General features: G+C 39.9%; 1 protein-coding gene across 2 annotated transcripts; it reads right to left on the bottom strand.

Moving 5' to 3' along the window:
- Positions 1–6,640: 6,640 nt before the first annotated feature.
- On the bottom strand, positions 6,641–22,317 carry tdo2b (tryptophan 2,3-dioxygenase b). Of its 2 annotated transcripts, XR_007968401.1 has the most exons (13): positions 22,253–22,317; positions 22,056–22,155; positions 21,786–21,876; positions 21,632–21,702; positions 21,412–21,539; positions 18,351–18,537; positions 18,148–18,255; positions 17,944–18,055; positions 15,270–15,327; positions 13,146–13,225; positions 12,973–13,063; positions 12,544–12,766; positions 6,641–7,582 (listed from the first exon to the last, which is right to left on the bottom strand). XR_007968401.1 is itself a non-coding variant. In XM_052101629.1 (12 exons), the coding sequence occupies exons 1-12, from the start codon at positions 22,285–22,287 to the stop codon at positions 12,607–12,609; spliced, it is 1,221 nt and encodes a 406-aa protein (XP_051957589.1). In that variant the 5' UTR covers positions 22,288–22,317; the 3' UTR covers positions 11,935–12,606. The 2 variants fall into 2 exon arrangements, 1 of the variants encoding a protein (XP_051957589.1); XM_052101629.1 differs by lacking the exon at positions 6,641–7,582 and having other exon boundaries at positions 11,935–12,766.
- Positions 22,318–22,725: the final 408 nt, after the last annotated feature.

Here is a 22,725-nt window from a genome sequence, read left to right as displayed (position 1 = left end):
TGGTGGAGGACGAATCTCATCTTATCACGTGACTTGTTGAGTGCGTTACCATGGAGACGTAGCGCAGTGTGGAGGCTTCACGCTATTCTCATCGGCATCCACGCACAACTCTCCACACGCCCCACCGAGAGCGAGAACCACATTATAGTGACCACGAGGAGGTTACCCCATGTGACTCTAACCTCCCTAGCAACCGGGCCAATTTGGTTGCTAAGGAGACCTGACGGGAGTCACTCAGCACACCCTGGATTCAAACAAAATGAGTTTCATTCTGTGTCATTTGAGTCATCATTGAGTCTGTGTCGTGTATTTGGCGCCATCTCCTGGTGGTCATATGTAACATTGTGCTTCATGTGGATTATCTAATGATCTATACATCTGATTATCTTGTGTGTGGACTCGATTGAAAGATAATCACAGACTCTAAATAATCATATGTGATGTCCACCGGTCATTGATTCTGAGTAAACTTCCCGTCACCTGTGAAGGACTGCAATGGGAAGGTTGTACAAAGTACCGTTTATCTTTATGAACGCTTTCAGGCACAACAACACCGCTACAACATGGGCCGCCATCTTGATTGTTTTGGGTTGAATGGGTCACATGACTGCACGAATGTCAACATAATGGATTTGAACTCGTGACTCCAGGTTTGGTAGTCAGTGTCAATACTCGCTGAGATACACAGAACCCCTCTTAACTTGAAATATTGAGTAAGATAGCATTTACATTTACATTTATGCATTTGGCAGACGCTTTTATCCAAAGTGACTTACAGTGCACTTATTACAGGGACAATCCCCCCGGAGCAACCTGGAGTTAAGTGTCTTACTCAAGGACACAATGGTGGTGACTGTTGGGATCAAACCAGCAACCTCCTGATTACCAGTTTACCAGTTATGTGCACTTATTACAGGGACAATCCCCCCGGAGCAACCTGGAGTTAAGTGTCTTACTCAAGGACACAATGGTGGTGACTGTGGGGATCGAACCAGCAACCTTCTGAGTACCAATGTATTATACAGAGCACTTATTACAGGGACAATCCCCCCGGAGCAACCTGGAGTTAAGTGTCTTACTCAAGGACACAATGGTGGTGACTGTGGGGATCAAACCAGCAACCTCCTGATTACCAGATTACCAGTTATGTGCTTTAGACCACTACGCCACCATCAATCCAGTTAGCACATACATTTTAATGGCACTTAACTTTAAATTGAACTCTTTGGCTGAAATTAAAATAACCATGTAAGCTCAACTTAAATACTTCAGGTAGAAAGATCCTAACTGATTGTTATTCAAACAAACCACATTGTTTTAAGAATATTTAGATATTTTTACTAGAAAAGATATAATTAAGAAAAAGATTTGCAGTGTTGATGGAGTGCACAGAGAGTTTTGTGACATTTTATGAGAGTTCTGGAGTGAGAACAGACCAGACCGTTTAAAGTTAGGGGCAGACAGGTCAATGGTCACTTAGAATGGTATGTTGACATGCTGAACGGGAGAAGTTAAATTAGACCTTTGGGAGTCTCATATGGGATCCTCTAAGATCCCCAAGGCAACATAAACTGGATTTTCCTGAAGAAATAGAGAGAGTGGTGCTGACCCGTGCAAAACTCACCAAAACGTTGCCAGGGTGTTGCTATGCAGTTGTTAATGTGTTCTGAGTGGTTTTTAGTTGTGTTGTTATGTGATTGCTAGGTGATTACTTAATGTCTCAAGCAAGGCTGCACTGGAAAGAGAAATCGACCCGGGAATTTACATGGCAACTGGCCTTGTTGGGGGGGTTAGCATATCGCAGCGCCATTTTAATTTATCGCGGCCCATTGGGAACGCTGCACGGCCGAAACCGCTCAGTTCTCCCTGATCAGCACAAAAGTGCGTTGCCCACTGGGAAAATGCCCAGTATGCCAGATTACCAGTCCAACCCTGGTCTCAAGCGAAGAGTAGGTGCGTCCCAAACCGCACAATTCTGCACTATTCTACACCATTTTGTAGTGTAAGTACAGTGAGTAGTATATTAACACTGAAAATGCAGCAAAAAGAAGTGTACTTTAAAGGTGCTACAAGCTATTTTTTTCATGGAATGGTGCGTAAAAATGTTTCCTACTCTCTGAAAGACATAAGTGTCGTGAGATATCTGTCTGTGACCGCTCTAGACGCGATAAACAGCCAAAAAAAATTGTGTCCGCTGTCTCTGATGCTTTCTACTTATAGTTTTGTAGTTGCAGCGAATTATTGAGGCTTAATGCCATTATTATGCCATGTAGTTCATAACAGTTGCCAGTAGAGGGCGCTATTTCACCGCTGTTTTTTTTGACAAACGTTTCTGAGTCAAAAAATCACTTGAAAATTCAAGTGTTCTATTTGGAACGAAACTACACTTTGAAAATCCATACACTACATGGCATGGTGTATTTTTGTAAGTGCATGGTGTATTTTTGTAAGTGCATGGTGTATTTTTGTAAATGCATGGTGTATTTTTCTAAGTGCATGGTGTATTTTTGTAAGTGCATGGTGTATTTTTGTAAATGCATGGTGTATTTTTCTAAGTGCATGGTGTATTTTTGTAAGTGCATGGTGTATTTTTGTAAATGCATGGTGTATTTTTGTAAGTGCATGGTGTATTTTTGTAAATGCATGGTGTATTTTTGTAAATGCATGGTGTATTTTTGTAAGTGCATGGTGTATTTTTGTAAGTGCATGGTGTATTTTTGTAAGTGCATGGTGTATTTTTGTAAGTGCATGGTGTATTTTTGTAAGTGCATGGTGTATTTTTCTAAGTGCATGGTGTATTTTTCTAAGTGCATGGTGTATTTTTCTAAGTGCATGGTGTATTTTTGTAAATGCATGGTGTATTTTTGTAAGTGCATGGTGTATTTTTCTAAGTGCATGGTGTATTTTTCTAAGTGCATGGTGTATTTTTCTAAGTGCATGGTGTATTTTTCTAAGTGCATGGTGTATTTTTCTAAGTGCATGTTGTATTTTTGTAAATGCATGGTGTATTTTTGTAAGTGCATGGTGTATTTTTGTAAGTGCATGGTGTATTTTTCTAAGTGCATGGTGTATTTTTGTAAGTGCATGGTGTATTTTTGTAAGTGCATGGTGTATTTTTGTAAGTGCATGGTGTATTTTTGTAAGTGCATGTTGTATTTTTGTAAATGCATGGTGTATTTTTCTAAGTGCATGGTGTATTTTTCTAAGTGCATGGTGTATTTTTGTAAGTGCATGGTGTATTTTTCTAAGTGCATGGTGTATTTTTGTAAGTGCATGGTGTATTTTTGTAAGTGCATGGTGTATTTTTCTAAGTGCATGGTGTATTTTTGTAAGTGCATGGTGTATTTTTGTAAGTGCATGGTGTATTTTTCTAAGTGCATGGTGTATTTTTCTAAGTGCATGGTGTATTTTTGTAAGTGCATGGTGTATTTTTGTAAGTGCATGGTGTATTTTTCTAAGTGCATGTTGTATTTTTGTAAATGCATGGTGTATTTTTGTAAATGCATGGTGTATTTTTGTAAGTGCATGGTGTATTTTTCTAAGTGCATGGTGTATTTTTGTAAGTGCATGGTGTATTTTTGTAAGTGCATGGTGTATTTTTGTAAGTGCATGGTGTATTTTTGTAAGTGCATGTTGTATTTTTGTAAATGCATGGTGTATTTTTCTAAGTGCATGGTGTATTTTTCTAAGTGCATGGTGTATTTTTCTAAGTGCATGGTGTATTTTTGTAAATGCATGGTGTATTTTTGTAAATGCATGGTGTATTTTTCTAAGTGCATGGTGTATTTTTGTAAATGCATGGTGTATTTTTGTAAGTGCATGGTGTATTTTTCTAAGTGCATGGTGTATTTTTCTAAGTGCATGGTGTATTTTTCTAAGTGCATGGTGTATTTTTCTAAGTGCATGGTGTATTTTTCTAAGTGCATGTTGTATTTTTGTAAATGCATGGTGTATTTTTCTAAGTGCATGGTGTATTTTTCTAAGTGCATGGTGTATTTTTCTAAGTGCATGTTGTATTTTTGTAAATGCATGGTGTATTTTTGTAAATGCATGGTGTATTTTTGTAAGTGCATGGTGTATTTTTGTAAGTGCATGGTGTATTTTTGTAAGTGCATGGTGTATTTTTGTAAGTGCATGGTGTATTTTTGTAAGTGCATGGTGTATTTTTCTAAGTGCATGGTGTATTTTTCTAAGTGCATGGTGTATTTTTCTAAGTGCATGGTGTATTTTTGTAAGTGCATGGTGTATTTTTGTAAGTGCATGGTGTATTTTTGTAAGTGCATGTTGTATTTTTGTAAATGCATGGTGTATTTTTGTAAGTGCATGGTGTATTTTTCTAAGTGCATGGTGTATTTTTCTAAGTGCATGGTGTATTTTTCTAAGTGCATGGTGTATTTTTGTAAATGCATGGTGTATTTTTGTAAATGCATGGTGTATTTTTCTAAGTGCATGGTGTATTTTTGTAAGTGCATGGTGTATTTTTGTAAATGCATGGTGTATTTTTGTAAATGCATGGTGTATTTTTGTAAGTGCATGGTGTATTTTTGTAAGTGCATGGTGTATTTTTGTAAATGCATGGTGTATTTTTCTAAGTGCATGGTGTATTTTTCTAAGTGCATGGTGTATTTTTGTAAATGCATGGTGTATTTTTCTAAGTGCATGGTGTATTTTTGTAAGTGCATGGTGTATTTTTGTAAATGCATGGTGTATTTTTGTAAATGCATGGTGTATTTTTCTAAGTGCATGGTGTATTTTTGTAAGTGCATGGTGTATTTTTGTAAATGCATGGTGTATTTTTCTAAGTGCATGGTGTATTTTTCTAAGTGCATGGTGTATTTTTCTAAGTGCATGGTGTATTTTTCTAAGTGCATGGTGTATTTTTCTAAGTGCATGGTGTATTTTTCTAAGTGCATGGTGTATTTTTCTAAGTGCATGGTGTATTTTTCTAAGTGCATGGTGTATTTTTGTAAGTGCATGGTGTATTTTTCTAAGTGCATGGTGTATTTTTGTAAGTGCATGGTGTATTTTTCTAAGTGCATGGTGTATTTTTCTAAGTGCATGGTGTATTTTTGTAAATGCATGGTGTATTTTTCTAAGTGCATGGTGTATTTTTGTAAGTGCATGGTGTATTTTTCTAAGTGCATGGTGTATTTTTCTAAGTGCATGGTGTATTTTTGTAAGTGCATGGTGTATTTTTGTAAGTGCATGGTGTATTTTTGTAAGTGCATGGTGTATTTTTCTAAGTGCATGGTGTATTTTTCTAAGTGCATGGTGTATTTTTGTAAGTGCATGGTGTATTTTTGTAAGTGCATGGTGTATTTTTGTAAGTGCATGTTGTATTTTTGTAAATGCATGGTGTATTTTTGTAAGTGCATGGTGTATTTTTCTAAGTGCATGGTGTATTTTTCTAAGTGCATGGTGTATTTTTCTAAGTGCATGGTGTATTTTTCTAAGTGCATGGTGTATTTTTGTAAGTGCATGGTGTATTTTTCTAAGTGCATGGTGTATTTTTCTAAGTGCATGGTGTATTTTTGTAAGTGCATGGTGTATTTTTGTAAGTGCATGGTGTATTTTTCTAAGTGCATGGTGTATTTTTGTAAATGCATGGTGTATTTTTGTAAGTGCATGGTGTATTTTTGTAAGTGCATGGTGTATTTTTCTAAGTGCATGGTGTATTTTTGTAAGTGCATGGTGTATTTTTGTAAGTGCATGGTGTATTTTTGTAAGTGCATGGTGTATTTTTCTAAGTGCATGGTGTATTTTTCTAAGTGCATGGTGTATTTTTGTAAGTGCATGGTGTATTTTTCTAAGTGCATGGTGTATTTTTGTAAATGCATGGTGTATTTTTGTAAGTGCATGGTGTATTTTTGTAAGTGCATGGTAAACTTTATGGGACAAGTTAGTTTATTACTTAAGGGTTGGTGCTTTGTTCAGATCATGAACTCTATAAATAGTAATAAGGAAGCTTTCCTTAGCAAACACTGCTAATTATGTGTTTAGTAATCATACTGTTTCCTGTAAGAATATCCAAGAATCTCTTCATTTGGGTTGGATATACACTGCAGTGTCTATACTGTAAGTTCGGGTTTATGGCTTTTCTTTAGTTAAATGTCAAAATGAATTTTTTGGCACTTCAAGTTACTCGTGCACATGATAAAAATGTTGGCGAGATGATCTCTGGAATTTATGAGGGGTTTTTTGGTCTGTATTCAGTTGAAGACAGGCAAAGCATTGAGTTAAGAATTCTGCAGAATAATCATGCTTGTTATCATCCTGTGCTGTCAGCTGCATCTGAATAATTCATTACTGAATGATTTATTTTCAGGCTTTGAAAAGAATCCCCAGATTTGATAGAATGAATACACTGGCCTTCAGTTCAAGATCTGGATCCAAACAGGAATGCTCTCCAGATTTCCATGGAATGGGATCATATCTTCTGCAGAATTGCTCAAAGTACATAGAAATAGGAGCACTTTTAAAGCACATACTGGGATAAATTACTTATTTGGATTACACAACTTAAGCTTATTTTAATAACGTAAAAGTGACAGTATTGATTATATTGTTACTGATATTTTAAAATCAGTATTTGCTGAATATAAGCAACTTGTGCTTGGTTAAAATGTTGTATATTATTTTATTGAAAACGCATGTTGAAATCCATGTATTAAATATGATACAACAGACTTTTGAGGAATATCTCTCAGTCACCATTACATTACATTAGATTACATTAGATTACATTACATTACATTACATTCATGCACACCACAAATCAAATCACAGAGTTTTGATAATTCTTTAACTGTGTATTTTCACATATGTAGCGTGCTCTGTCATTATAAAGATCTCATTATTTTACATTATAAGCTGTTTTGATGTCCATAACCTTAACCCTAACCCTAACCATAAGATCAAGAGACAATTTCCCCTTTTAAAATGTCAATATAGAGTTTGGTGCATAAAATACATATGATCAATATTGTTTATGGAAAACATAATATTAGATTCATATTGTATTTGAACTGTGATAGATGTCAATGCAATTGAATCCATATTTATATATTTATGGCCAAATTGTCAAACATTTGGTGTCTCTGAAAAGTCCTCTGATAATACCCCAAGATTCACCGCTGTAGAAAACCTTCAATAACACATAGAGACAAAAATGCACCGCTGTGCCTCAGGAGGATCATGACCTTTAAAGCCTAATGCTTCAAATATGATACATAAATCATATTTGTTTTTTTATGTGCAGTGTTTTTTAGTAGTTTGTCTAATGGTCCTAAAAACAGTTTAATGTAAAAAAAAAAATTAATTTTGTAATTTTGTGGTCCATTCTGCATAACGCGGCGGCTCATTTTAGGTTATCGTGGCCCATTCAGCCCATTTCGAGGCCGACCCAGAGGCCCACTTGGTTCTCCCGATGGCCAGTCCGCCCCTGATCGGCCCCAAAGTGTGTCGGCCCACCGGGCCCACCGGCATCGCCTCACGCAGAGACGGGCTTCATGTTGGCACTCTCAGCTGTGGGCATCTTGGCGCTGGTCTTTTGCACAACCTCTCGTGTCATGTAAGGACAAACCTGCAGTGAGCAACAAGACAAACTCAACAAAAACGACAATATCAGACATTAAAATGTAACCGATGCAATCATTACTAATACACATTTACTGACAAACAGCTGCAAATGTAATAGTTGTATTTTACAAATGAGTTCGGGGTGTTGACCTTGGTGCCCCCTAAAACAAAACAGGTGCATGACGGCCCCCCGAGCAGAATCACTCAATTACAAGAAGACCAGAAAAAAGCAAGATAACATTCTGGAGAAGTGTCATTGCACTGCCAATATCTACACAACAGTGCATGATGACATGTTAATGATGCACTAACCCCACGAGTCCACTTCTACCCAAATATTACGATTTCTCCACAAACATTGTGGCTGGAAGAACAGCTTTAGATGAATCACACTGGCAATGAGCTGATTTTCGTGATTATAGTTTCGGTTTCACTGCCTCAGCGCTCAGTTAGAGATATCAGCAGGAAATGCTTGGAGGAGGGGCGCAATCAATGGTAATACTGAGACTGAGAGGACTAATTGAAGCTCTCAAAGGAGACAGACTTCCTGAATTACAGTACAAACCCTGTGAAAATATGTCCCCTGTCCCACCCAGCAGGTATCACCCTTGCACTGATTGTAGTTAGCAGCTACTGATTATTGTAACATTGAGACGACGCTGGTTTGAAACTGGAGCTACTGTGGATGTGTTCTGGAAACAATAAGTTGTTGTCATATGATGATGTCATTCTTCATGAACTCTGGGCACACTCTGCCCTCTAGTGGAGCACTGCAGCATTACTGCGTCACGTGTCAGCCAATGTACAGTCAGCTTCATTTGAGGAGAACTCACATGTTATTCCTTGTAAATATTGCACAACACACACAGTCATTAATGTCCATGTGGCAACACAAGCTTTATGTATAGAGACACTGTGCACTAACGGTTAACTAATGTGCTTTAAGTACAAGTTATAAATGAATTCAACCGTGTACGTCACTGTATCCGTTTGCAAGATGATTTAGAGGAAATGTTTGTCACCACAGAAATGTTGAGAATGAATTCAATATGAAGATATACAAATCTTAGACCGTTTAGATTCTGAACAATTCATTATTAAACACAGACAAGTGGCCATAATTTAATTTCCCCACGTTTCCAAACCCCGAGCCAGTATTCCCCTTTGATCCCAGTGACCTTTCAGAAGATCTACAGCGATGCATTTCTGTTAGATGACGAACTAGACGTGCATGACGGGTGCAAACACAATTATAGGTTTAGTACGAGGTGCATCTAAGATTTATGCATCGTTTACAGTTTATATCAGACTTCTTTTCATGGCAAAAGGAACGGTTATAAACATTGGAAAAAGTTACTGTAAACCAGATGTTTGTAGTTTTATGCCAACTGTTCTTTAAGTGTCTTCTCAGGAGATGTTTCTCAAGGGCTTTTAGCCCTTATAGTGGTGAGTGATTATTGACACGTATCGTGCAGGCTGATAAACCGCTCAACATTTATTCATCTTGTTAATGTTCATTACAACATTCACTTTTGCATTTTCAAAATGAAGCTGTATTTGTTATCATTAGTTAATGCATTATAAACTAATATTAACCAAGATTAGTAAGTGTTGCAAAAATGCATCGTTAGTGTATGATAATAACCGAACCCTACATTAACATCCTGAGACCCGAGCGGGACCGTTCTGTGCCCTTTCCATTTCACTTTTTGATTTGTAACACCTAATAAACATGAACAAAAATGTAAATAACACTAATCTATATCATATTTTTTAAATAGTTTATTGTGTTGATTATTCATGTTTATGAGACATCACATCATAAATTATCATAATTAATTCAGCTGTCCAGCATCATCCAATCACTGTCAACCATGTTCAAATAAAATGATCCATTATAAATGTTGAATCTATGAACTGATGATCATTGAGTGTCCAAACATCATCTGCAGCCTGAAACTGAACTATTGATCAGATTTTAGGAGTGAACGCACTTAACTGCATAGAGAGATATAGGATGCTCCCTTGCTCCCTATTTAGTGACATACTTAACCTCCAGTGTGCTGTCTGTCTGCACTGGTCTCAGAACAGTTATAGGAGAGCTATAGGATGCTCCCTTGCTCCCTATTTAGTGACATGACTTAACCTCCAGTGTGCTGTCTGTCTGCACTGGTCTCAGAACAGTTATAGGAGAGCTATAGGATGCTCCCTTGCTCCCTATTTAGTGCATGACTTAACCTCCAGTGTGCTGTCTGTCTGCACTAGTCTCAGAACAGTTATAGGAGTGCTATAGGATGCTCCCTTGCTCCCTATTTAGTGCATGACTTATCCTCCAGTGTGCTGTCTGTCTGCACTGGTCTCAGAACAGTTATAGGAGAGATATAGGATGCTCCCTTGCTCCCTATTTAGTGCATGACTTATCCTCCAGTGTGCTGTCTGTCTGCACTGGTCTCAGAACAGTTATAGGAGAGATATAGGATGCTCCCTTGCTCCCTATTTAGTGCATGACTTAACCTCCAGTGTGCTGTCTGTCTGCACTGGTCTCAGAACAGTTATAGGAGAGCTATAGGACGCTCCCTTGCTCCCTATTTAGTGCATGACTTAACCTCCAGTGTGCTGTCTGTCTGCACTGCTCTCAGAACAGTTATAGGAGAGCTATAGGATGCTCCCTTGCTCCCTATTTAGTGACATACTTAACCTCCAGTGTGCTGTCTGTCTGCACTGGTCTCAGAACAGTTATAGGAGAGATATAGGATGCTCCCTTGCTCCCTATTTAGTGCATGACTTAACCTCCAGTGTGCTGTCTGTCTGCACTGGTCTCAGAACAGTTATAGGAGAGCTATAGGACGCTCCCTTGCTCCCTATTTAGTGCATGACTTAACCTCCAGTGTGCTGTCTGTCTGCACTGGTCTCAGAACAGTTATAGAGAGATATAGGATGTTCCCTTGCTCCCTATTTAGTGCATTACTTAACCTCCAGTGTGCTGTCTGTCTGCACTGGTCTCAGAACAGTTATAGAGAGATATAGGATGCTCCCTTGCTCCCTATTTAGTGCATGACTTAACCTCCAGTGTGCTGTCTGTCTGCACTGGTCTCAGAACAGTTATAGAGAGCTATAGGATGCTCCCTTGCTCCCTATTTAGTGCATTACTTAACCTCCAGTGTGCTGTCTGTCTGCACTGGTCTCAGAACAGTTATAGGAGAGCTATAGGATGCTCCCTTGCTCCCTATTTAGTGCATGACTTAACCTCCAGTGTGCTGTCTGTCTGCACTGGTCTCAGAACAGTTATAGAGAGATATAGGATGCTCCCTTGCTCCCTATTTAGTGCATGACTTAACCTCCAGTGTGCTGTCTATCTGCACTGGTCTCAGAACAGTTATAGGAGAGCTATAGGATGCTCCCTTGCTCCCTATTTAGTGCATGACTTAACCTCCAGTGTGCTGTCTATCTGCATTGGTCTCAGAACAGTTATAGGAGAGCTATAGGATGCTCCCTTGCTCCCTATTTAGTGCATGACTTAACCTCCAGTGTGCTGTCTATCTGCACTGGTCTCAGAACAGTTATAGGAGAGCTATAGGATGCTCCCTTGCTCCCTATTTAGTGCATGACTTAACCTCCAGTGTGCTGTCTATCTGCACTGGTCTCAGAACAGTTATAGGAGAGCTATAGGATGCTCTCTTGCTCCCTATTTAGTGCATGACTTAACCTCCAGTGTGCTGTCTATCTGCACTGGTCTCAGAACAGTTATAGGAGAGCTATAGGATGTGACTCAATCCGGGTGGTGGAGGATGAATCTCAGCTGCATCTGAGACCGTCAATCTGTGCATCTTATCACATGACTTGTTGAGTGCGTTACCATGGAGACCTAGCCCGTGTGGAGGCTTAACACTATTCTCTGCAGCATCCACGCACAACTCACCACACGCCCCACCGAGAGCGAGAACCACATTATAGCGACCATGAGGAGGTTACCCCTAGCAACCGGCCCAATTTGGTTGCTAAGGAGACCCAGCCAAACTAAAATGACCACGCATGTGGACACGGGGTCGCACGAGGTTGAATAATGTTAACAAATGGAAGTTACTGATTTATTTATTTTTTCATACTTATATGCCTATAGCTTATATCACATATACTGTATATCGGTCATAAGTCACCCTCCACGTGAATTATCATAATTGCCATCAGGCATTGAAAAACCACATCAATCAACCACTAATGAGGAGCATTATTATGTGTTTATGCATAACCGTACATGCATCTGTAACCTTCTGCTTTCTATTAAGTCTCCAGTTATGAAAACTTGAAATGCAAACTGAAGCAAATATTATTTATTTCTCTTTTATGTCCATAAGCACTCTTAATACATGTTCACAACATAAACAGCATCATCTGATCAGAGGGGGGCGAGAGGGCACTCCAATATTGACCAAATTCAGCAAGTGAACAACAGTCGAGGAAATTCTAACAACGTTTATTAAACGTGTTCAATGACATATTTAACTCTTGCATTGTACGTGTAATTACAGTATTATGTACAACTTATCTGCCAAATCATCTTCAGTGTGAAGTATCTGCATCATATATATATAAATACATGAATCTGCACACTTTATATAAAACAATCTGTTTGTAGTACCAAAGAGTTTTTACAGTGCTTAAAATATAAATAACATTTACAAGATTTCTTCAACTACACAAGAACAGCGTCATTAAACTGTTTTTACATGTACAGACATTTTCTTCCCTGCAGTTGCACATTCTTTTATATTTCAGTAAATCAATTAATTACATAAATGGAACAAAATGCACAAACTGTGTCTGATCATTAAACAGCACTTGACATTATTCCTATAATCACCAAACACAACCTTCTCAGAGCATCTGATCAATGCAAAATACAAACATTTTTAAAATAAGAGAAATTTAAGATAATTCTTCACACAATATATTTATTATTCTTACCTCAAAAAAGTGCAAGAAAGTATCATGTTTGAAGGATGTTTAGATTTAGTTTGCAGTGATCGATTAATCGGAGTCCTCACTGCTGCATGAGTTATACGAGCTGTCATAACATTCGGCCATGTAGGGGAACGTATGGATGGTGGGGTTCAGTTTGGGCACCCAGGCACGAGGTACCAAGAATGATGCCAGGTTGAACAAATCCACAAACACTTTGTAACGGTCGCTGTGAAGTGAGAGAATGAGGCATCATGGGTTTAAGAGCGTAACTGTTTATGACACAGTGTAACACGTTTTTAAAAGCCTTTCATCTGTTTGAAACACTCGTCAACCGGATCAGTGGAGAGAACAGCAGCGTACGGGTCAATGAGTTACACCAACACGAGTAACACAAGAGAGAAAACACACACCTGACAGTTACATGACACACACCTGACAGTGGAGCGCAGGTAATGGTACCCAGAGGATCCACCTGTTCCCGCTTTACTACCAATCATTCTGTGCACCATACACACATGGTTATCTGCAGCAGACAGGTTTGTGGATGTTAACCGTGCTGTAGATCTGTTTTAATGCACTTTAGAGAGGTACAACAGAAGACTTACATCTCCACTTGGTCATGAGTGTGTCGATCTCCATCAGAGCCGTCAGGAGCTGGAACGGCAGTTGGAAACGAGGCTCTTCTCTGGGGGCGGAAAAAGTACAAACAGCCATAAAACAGCCATAAAACAGCCCTAAAACAGCCCTAAAACAGCCCTTAAAACAACCTTAAAACAGCCCTAAAACAGCCCTAAAACAGCCCTAAAACAGCCTTAAAACAGCCCTAAAACAGCCCTAAAACAGCCTTAAAACAGCCCTAAAACAGCCCTAAAACAGCCCTAAAACAGCCCTAAAACAGCCTTAAAACAGCCCTAAAACAGCCCTAAAACAGCCCTAAAACAGCCTTAAAACAGCCCTAAACAGCCCTAAAACAGCCTTAAAACAGCCCTAAAACAGCCCTAAAACAGCCTTAAAACAGCCCTAAAACAGCCCTAAAACAGCCCTAAAACAGCCCTAAAACAGCCTTAAAACAGCCCTAAAACAGCCCTAAAACAGCCCTAAAACAGCCCTAAAACAGCCTTAAAACAGCCCTAAAACAGCCCTAAAACAGCCCTAAAACAGCCTTAAAACAGCCCTAAAACAGCCCTAAAACAGCCCTAAAACAGCCCTAAAACAGCCCTAAAACAGCCTTAAAACAGCCCTAAAACAGCCCTAAAACAGCCCTAAAACAGCCTTAAAACAGCCCTAAAACAGCCCTAAAACAGCCTTAAAACAGCCCTAAAACAGCCCTAAAACAGCCCTAAAACAGCCTTAAAACAGCCCTAAAACAGCCCTTAAAACAACCTTAAAACAGCCCTAAAACAGCCCTAAAACAGCCCTAAAACAGCCTTAAAACAGCCCTAAAACAGCCATAAAACAGCCTTAAAACAGCCCTAAAACAACCTTAAAACAGCCCTAAAACAGCCCTTAAAACAACCTTAAAACAACCTTAAAACAACCTTAAAACAACCTTAAAACAGCCCTAAAACAGCCCTTAAAACAACCTTAAAACAACCTTAAAACAACCTTAAAACAACCTTAAAACAACCTTAAAACAGCCCTAAAACAGCCTTAAAACAGCCCTAAAACAGCCCTAATACAGCCCTAAAACAGTTCTAAAACAACCATAAAACAGCCATAAAACAACCCTAAAACAGCCCTAAAACAACCTTAAAACAGCCCTAAAACAGCCCTAAAACAGCCCTTAAAACAGCCCTTAAAACAACCTTAAAACAACCTTAAAACAACCTTAAAACAACCTTAAAACAGCCCTAAAACAGCCTTAAAACAACCTTAAAACAACCTTAAAACAACCTTAAAACAACCTTAAAACAGCCCTAAAACAGCCTTAAAACAGCCCTAAAACAGCCCTAATACAGCCCTAAAACAGTTCTAAAACAACCATAAAACAGCCATAAAACAACCCTAAAACAGCCCTAAAACAACCTTAAAACAGCCCTAAAACAACCTTAAAACAGCCCTAAAACAGCCCTAATACAGCTCTAAAACAGTTCTAAAACAACCATAAAACAGCCATAAAACAGCCCTAAAACAACCCTAAAACAACCCTAAAACAACCCTAAAACAACCCTAAAACAGACCTAAAACAGCCCTAAAACAGTCCTAAAACAGCCCTAAAACAGTCCTAAAACAACCCTAAAACAGCCCTAAAACAGCCCTAAAACAGTCCTAAAACAGCCCTAAAACAGCCCTAAAACAACCCTAAAACAACCCTAAAACAACCCTAAAACAGTCCTAAAACAGCCCTAAAACAACCCTAAAACAGTCCTAAAACAGTCCTAAAACAGCCCTAAAACAGCCCTAAAACAACCCTAAAACAGTCCTAAAACAGCCCTAAAACAGTCCTAAAACAGCCCTAAAACAGCCCTAAAACAGCCCTAAAACAGTCCTAAAACAGCCCTAAAACAGCCCTAAAATAGTTCTAAAATAGCCCTAAAACAGTCCTAAAACAGTCCTAAAACAGCCCTAAAACAACCCTAAAATAGCCCTAAAACAGTTCTAAAATAGCCCTAAAACAGTCCTAAAACAACCTTAAAACAGCCCTGAAACAACCATAAAACAGCCCTAAAACAGCCCTGCACCCCACGGATAATAGAGGAATAAAGTGGTGTTTCTGTAGCATTTTGTACCTGTAGAAGTTTATCATCAGAGCTCCTTGAAGAGCTTTGTAGGAAAGTCTCCGTTCACCTTTTGGGAGAAAAAAAAGATTGACATAGGACAATCGGATTTATTGCAGCTCCAGTTAATTAGGGTTTGACCGCGTCATTTTCATGTACCATGGCATTCCCATCATGGAAATATACCATAATTTAATGATATTCATAGTGAAACCACAGTAATAATACAGGAAATTGAAATCTATGGTAATAAAAAGGGTGGATGGGTGTTGTGGCAATGTGTTTCACTGTCCCCTCCTGCATATCGCAGCACCGTTTCACGGCCGGCCCACCGGGAAAAGTCCCGGTTATCCCAGTGACCAGTCCGCCTCTGCCCATATGCATAATTCGTGCATATGAGGTTTCATTAGAAAGCTTAGAAATGGATCCTTTCAGAGATAAACATCACTTCTGCATTTATGTGACCGAAAATAATGAAATAAGGCCTCAACACATTCGCGTTGGTAATGGGCGCCCCCTAGAGGTAATGAGGTAGAAATATTTATATAAATAAAAGTTCCACTCACAGCACATAAATGGGCAAGTCATATATCAAATAAAAGCTCTCATTCTCTGGAATGTGACTGTATAGATTATTTTGTTGCACTAAAACCACAGTTCAAAAGACTTTCAAAAGAATCACAAAGTGAAATATGATTTCTGTAAGTCATCAAATACAAATGTCTCATTTATGCATCGATAACTGCTGCTGTCATCAACAAATAGCCAAAAACTTTAAATCTGCTTTTATTTTAGAGACTATTCTAAAGATTTATCCATTGTTTACTTGTCTGTGAGCTTGTTTGGCTGAATAATCCAATATAATATCTTATATGTCCAGAACAAAATATGCCATCCTGATGATTACAGTTCACATCTGTGAGGGGTAAAATGTGTTAGAGCGCCCCCTACAGTTCACATCTGTGAGGGGTAAAATGTGTTAGAGCGCCCCCTACAGTTCACATCTGTGAGGGGTATAATGTGTTAGAGCCCTCTACAGTTCACATCTGTGAGGGGTATAATGTGTTAGAGCGCCCCTACAGTTCACATCTGTGAGGGGTATAATGTGTTAGAGCGCCCCTACAGTTCACATCTGTGAGGGGTATAATGTGTTAGAGCGCCCCCTACAGTTCACATCTGTGAGGGATATAATGTGTTAGAGTGCCCCTATAGTTCACATCTGTGAGGGGTATAATGTGTTAGAGCGCCCCCTACAGCTCACATCTGTGAGGGGTATAATGCGTTAGAGCGCCCCCTACAGCTCACATCTGTGAGGGGTATAATGCGTTAGAGCGCCCCCTACAGCTCACATCTGTGAGGGGTATAATGCGTTAGAGCGCCCCTACAGTTCACATCTGTGAGGGGTATAATGCGTTAGAGCCCCTACAGTTCACATCTGTGAGGGGTATAATGCGTTAGAGCTCCCTACAGTTCACATCTGTGAGGGGTATAATATGTTAGAGCCCCCTACAGTTCACATCTGTGAGGGGTATAATGCGTTAGAGCCCCCTACAGTTCACATCTGTGAGGGGTATAATGCGTTAGAGCGCCCCTACAGTTCACATCTGTGAGGGGTAAAATGTGTTAGAGCGCCCCTACAGTTCACATCTGTGAGGGGTAAAATGTGTTAGAGCCCCCTACAGTTCACATCTGTGAGGGGTAAAATGTGTTAGAGCCCCCTACAGTTCCCATCTGTGAGGGGTATAATGTGTTAGAGCCCCCTACAGTTCACATCTGTGAGGGGTATAATGCGTTAGAGCCCCCTACAGTTCACATCTGTGAGGGGTATAATGTGTTAGAGCGCCCCTACAGTTCACATCTGTGAGGGGTATAATATGTTAGAGCCCCCTACAGTTCACATCTGTGAGGGGTAAAATGTGTTAGAGCCCCCTACAGTTCACATCTGTGAGGGGTATAATATGTTAGAGCCCCTACAGTTCACATCTGTGAGGGGTAAAATGTGTTAGAGCGCCCCCTACAGTTCACATCTGTGAGGGGTAAAATGTGTTAGAGCGCCCCCTACAGTTCACATCTGTGAGGGGTAAAATGTGTTAGAGCGCCCCCTAGTTCACATCTGTGAGGGGTAAAATGTGTTAGAGCGCCCCCTACAGTTCACATCTGTATATTGTGATGGAATGCGCTAGAGGAAAAACACTTTTTCTAGAGCTTTCTGTCATCTAGTGGAATAAAATGAGACTTTTCAAAGTGAGCTTGAGTGAACAGAACCAGAATTACATGTTTTTTTTAATGTTTATAATAAGATTCTAAATACATACACTATATTTTATGAATAATTTAAGTCTTTTTTTTTCATTTGGGCAGTTCTCTTAAAAAAAAATGGGGGCAAATAGTCCACAATATGTGTGAATATGGTGAACTTTTAAATTTGAGTGTGAAAAAGTGGTAGCATTGTATTTGTAGTAAAAATCTAAATAACAAAAAATATGTTTTTTTTGTTAACATAGAATTTGTTTTCCTGTATTATTACTATGGTACAAATATCAATCAGTTTTAGTAAAACCATGGTGAATTATATGAAACAAATCGCATGATATTATCATACTTTCCCCATGGCATATTGTTATAGCACTATTTATAAGTGTTTATGAGATCTTGATGTTTAAAGATGCTTTAACAGTGTCCACACCATTTCTCAAAAGATGTTCATGACGTTTGGGGTCGAACAGAGAAGAGAAAACCTCTGTCTGCTTCTTTACATCCTCCTGCGTCTCCTGTTTGGCCTCAGAATCGGTCATTTTCTATCAGAGAACACCAAAGCGATGCGTTAACCTCAAGTCGAGTAACAGAACTGAGAACCTCAGGATCACTCAGAAACAAGAGCAGAACCAACTTCAAGTTTTTGCTGCTTCAGATTGAGACCCTTTTCAATGTTGGCTTGAAGTTTCCCCCAGAAATTAAATCCATCCTGTTCAAGTCCAGGAGTTCTCTCCAGCCATTGCTACAATATAGATTTATACATCATATTATAGAACTTACTAGTCCATTGCTCCAGTGCACCAACATGGATGTATAGATGAATATAGCGATCTTTACCTCCAGCAGCTGGAGCAGTGTGGGTTCCTCCGCTGATCTGAGAAGAACTTCACTCTCGTGTCCGTGGAAAGTGTCTCTGTAGTGCCGTCGGTTGTAAGGGACTCTCAGATTATCCGCCACGCCGATCTTACTCTCCAGAAGCCGGAATTGGAGACTCTGGAAGCCTGACGCTGGGCTCAGATATTCCCTACGACACAAAAACATGGACATCATCTGGGGTTCATCATTGGATGTTTCCCCCAGAACGCTTTGGCCATCTTCAGCTGAATGTGGCCCAAATCAGATCTATTCATTGGATGACAGTGTGAACAGGAACAAGTGCATTAAATCTGACACTTTCAAACACGATCTGGGCCACTTTCACATGTGAAAATAAATCAGAATCATATTTGTTTTCATTATTTCATGTGATTTTCACATCAATATAACTCCACATTCGTCATTTGTGCGCTTGATTTACCCCGTATACAGAGTTGGGCAGGTTACTTTTGAAATATACTCCACTACAGATTACATGCAGTTAAATGTAATTTGTAACGTATCACATTAGATTACTCAGGGTCAGTAATGTAATCTAAATACTTTGGATTACTTCTTCAGCACTGAATACAAATCAAAATACACACATTAAAAATACATTCTCTGAAAACCCAAATATCTGATGCAGTGTTGCTTCTAAAACAAGATTAATCAAACTGATCTAGTTTTAAGGACTTGTAGATATTTTTACAGGAAAACACAAATATTATCATCAAGAATATGATTTTTGCCCTAATATCAAAGATCTTACTAGAATAAAATAAATTATGATTAACGTGAATTTTCTTGATAATAAATATGATCGTGTCTGGTCACATGTGCATGTAAAATAGCATTTTAGCTTAGCGTAAAGCTAACAATTTACACACGGTTTATTTATATTTCTTCTGCTCCAATCGTACTTCAAACGCACTTCAAACGCACTTCAAACGCACTTCAATCGCACTTCAATCGCACTTCAAACGCACTTCAAACGCACTTCAAACGCACTTCAATCGTACTTCAATCGCACTTCAAACGCACTTCAATCGCACTTCAATCTCACTTCAAACGCACTTCAAACGCACTTCAATCTCACTTCAAACGCACTTCAAACGCACTTCAATCGCACTTCAATCGCACTTCAAACGCACTTCAATCGCACTTCAAACGCACTTCAAACGCACTTCAATCTCACTTCAAACGCACTTCAATCGCACTTCAATCGCACTTCTCTGTCGCTCGTATGAATGTCAGATGTCACACATCATCAGAAAGTGTTTCATCGCTGTTCAAATGCACTTTTTTTGAATGTAACTTTACTCTAATTACCAATGATTTCAATTGTAACTGTAGTTGAATACAGTTACTAATATTTTGTAATTTAAATATGTAATCCAATTCCTCCTGAACTATTTTCTTTTTGTATTCAGGCAAGCGATAGGGATGGCTACGTACCGCCACTCCCGGTTTGGTCTCGATGTGGTGCTGGATGAGGTTCGTACGACCCGGTAGAGGGGAGAACATGTCTGCAAATTCTTTTTGCAACTTGGCAACCCCTGTGAGCTGGTATGGTGCGAGGTGGTGGGCACCGTACCACCGAAGTGTCCGCCGATGTAGCTGCGGGAGTGGAATCTGGTCCGGATTGCTGGAGTTGTGGGGATCCGGGACACTTCCGGGATCAATGCCTCGTGATGGAACTGGGGACAGTGGTCCGGATCCCCGATGCCCTGCAGGCTGCCCCCGACCGAGCCGAAGCATACCGGATACCGGTAAGAATCAAGGGGGGTACTCATCATGCTTTGGTGGACACGGGTTGTAATCAAACCGCTATCCACCAACGTTGGTTCAACACGGGGCATTGGGCACAGCTAAAATGGTGAGGGTGAAGTGTGTGCATGGGGATATTCACAAATACCCTGTGGTAACCCTTGCAATAAAATTTTGGGGAACAAAACAGAGTGGAGGCAAGTTCCCGCCTCACCATTCCGCTGAATCTGGGGACTAATTGGTCTGAAATTCAGAATGTATTAAAGGGAATATGTGCGGATGGGTCCTGTGTAAAAGCAGCGAGATGTGAAGTGTGCGATGCTCTGGCAGGGGAGGCGGAGCCGGGGCAGACTTCGTCAGCTCCATGTCAAGATGACGTGAGGGGGGAGAAGCTGCAGCCCCTCCCATCCTCTGGGGATTTCCTGAAGGGGATTTCCCTTTGGAGCAGCCGCGAGACAAAAGCCTCAAGCACACCTTCGACCAAGTGAGAGTGATTGATGGTCAACAACTCTGACCGAGCGTCGCACTTTCATATCCCTATTTTTCACAACCCAGCTCAATACAGCGGAACTGCCGGGAAATGGTGTTCCAGGCGGGTCACTATAATCCTAGGGGAAAGAAAGACACTGAATCGCTTAATAGCCCATTTTAATTAGCCAGGCATTGGCAGCGATGTCCAGAGGTGGTGTGGGGCATGCCGTGAATGTCAGTGGGTGAATCCACCGGCCACCCCAAAAGCACCGTTGCGGCCCCTTCCACTGATCGAGGTCCCCTTCGAGAGAATTGGGATGGAGCTCATCGGGCCATTAGAGCGGACACCAGTGTGAGGGTGGTCGTAAGGAGGACGGGAGGCAGGTTGCTCCACTCACAGGTAATGCCGTTTTACTTGCTGCCTTTCAGTTATGTGGTTTTGCTCGTAAGAAATATACTATTCTTGAGCTTTATTGGTAATTAAAAATCCATCATTTAATTATGATTGAATGAATTAGACATGCTATGATGATGAATATGCCATTGTTAAATAATCTGATTTGTGCATGTCAACAACCTCAATCTGGGCCTCATTCATGTGCCGTGTGATTGTAGTCTTTGATACAGTTCAGAAAGACCTGTCAGCTTCACCTACATCCAATCACCCTGAACACAAACACCTTGAACAAAAGTTCAAAAAGGTTCAACGGCCCCAGGAAGTTAACCCGAAGCATGAACACTCATGTGATCTTTAAACAAACACACATGTATTCTTCAGATTGAGGGCATTAAACTCTGTCACCTGAAATCAAAGAAGTCCAGAGCGGTCATGGTCTCCAGCACCGCAAACTGCTCCACCAGCAGTCTGAAGATCATGCTGATCCGGTGGATCCTGCTCACCACTTTCAGCATGTTCCTCTCATCCCGGACCTGTGCACAGAGTCACCAGTTCATCATCTTCTGTCTCTCTTAAACCGCCCAAGGTCAAATATCTCCTGGAGCACATTGCGTGTTTAACTCACATGGTTTTTAATGAAAAGCTCCCGCACAGAATCCAGCTCCCACAATATCTGCTTAAACCACAGCTCGTAAGCTAGAGGAGGAAACAGAAGCAACACCCTCATAAACAACAGATGTAGATTGAGGGGGTATCGGGGTGAACAGGGCGACATTTACCTTGATGTGTAACGATGAAGAGATGCTCATCGTGGATTTTGTTCCCTTTCAGTTGACTCTGCAAGACTTGAGCACTCAGCACCTTCTCAAGCTAACAGCAGAGCATGTGTTCATTACACCGTTAAAACATTTTAACCTCATTTACATTGATGTAAATAATCATTTCCACATTTACAATGAAACAAACTATGCAGATATAGAATCATATGCATGCAATATATATCAGAATGTGAGATGTTAATAATGAATTGGATCAGCACAGATGTTTACCTGCAGATATTCTCCGTAGATGATTCCTCCTTTAGTGGCGTTGTTGATGCCCTGCTGAGAATCATCCTCCTCTTCTGCCCCGCTGGCGTTACTGCGTAATCTAATTTTGAGTCAAAAGCATTTTTATGTTATTATGAAATTTGTTCGAGCAAAAAAAAAAAAAATAGATATATTTATTGGAAGACTTGAATACACACTGGTGCTGTCCTCCCAGAAATGGACATCCACTCATGTTTTACCCCAAAATGTTTCACTGAAAATGATCACACAGTTCTGAATGTCTTATGAAAAAGTAAAAGTATTTAAAGATTTACAGCATCCAATCAAATGTTGAATTGCCAAACCCCGCCCATCACTGTGGACGCACATGGCAGGTGTGAGTGAATGTGAGTATATGCGTGTGTGTGTGTGTGTGTGTGTGTGAGTGAGTGAATGTGTGTATATGCATGTATGTGTGTGCGTGCTTGAATGTGAGTATATGCATGTGTGTGTTAGTGTATGTATGTTAGTGTGTATGTTAGTATGTGTGTTAATGTGTTAGTGTGTGTTAGTATGTGTGTTAATGTGTTAGTATGTCAGTGTGTGTTAGTATGTGTGTTAATATGTGTGTGTATGTTAGTGTGTGAGCGTGTTGGTATGTGTGTTAGTGTGCATGTTTGTGTATGTTAGT

The sequence above is a fragment of the Xyrauchen texanus genome, chromosome 32, assembly GCF_025860055.1.
Source record: "Xyrauchen texanus isolate HMW12.3.18 chromosome 32, RBS_HiC_50CHRs, whole genome shotgun sequence".
In the NCBI taxonomy this organism is placed as follows: domain Eukaryota; kingdom Metazoa; phylum Chordata; class Actinopteri; order Cypriniformes; family Catostomidae; genus Xyrauchen; species Xyrauchen texanus.
Note: the sequence above shows the minus strand (reverse complement) of the source record. Positions and strands in the feature narration are given on the sequence as shown.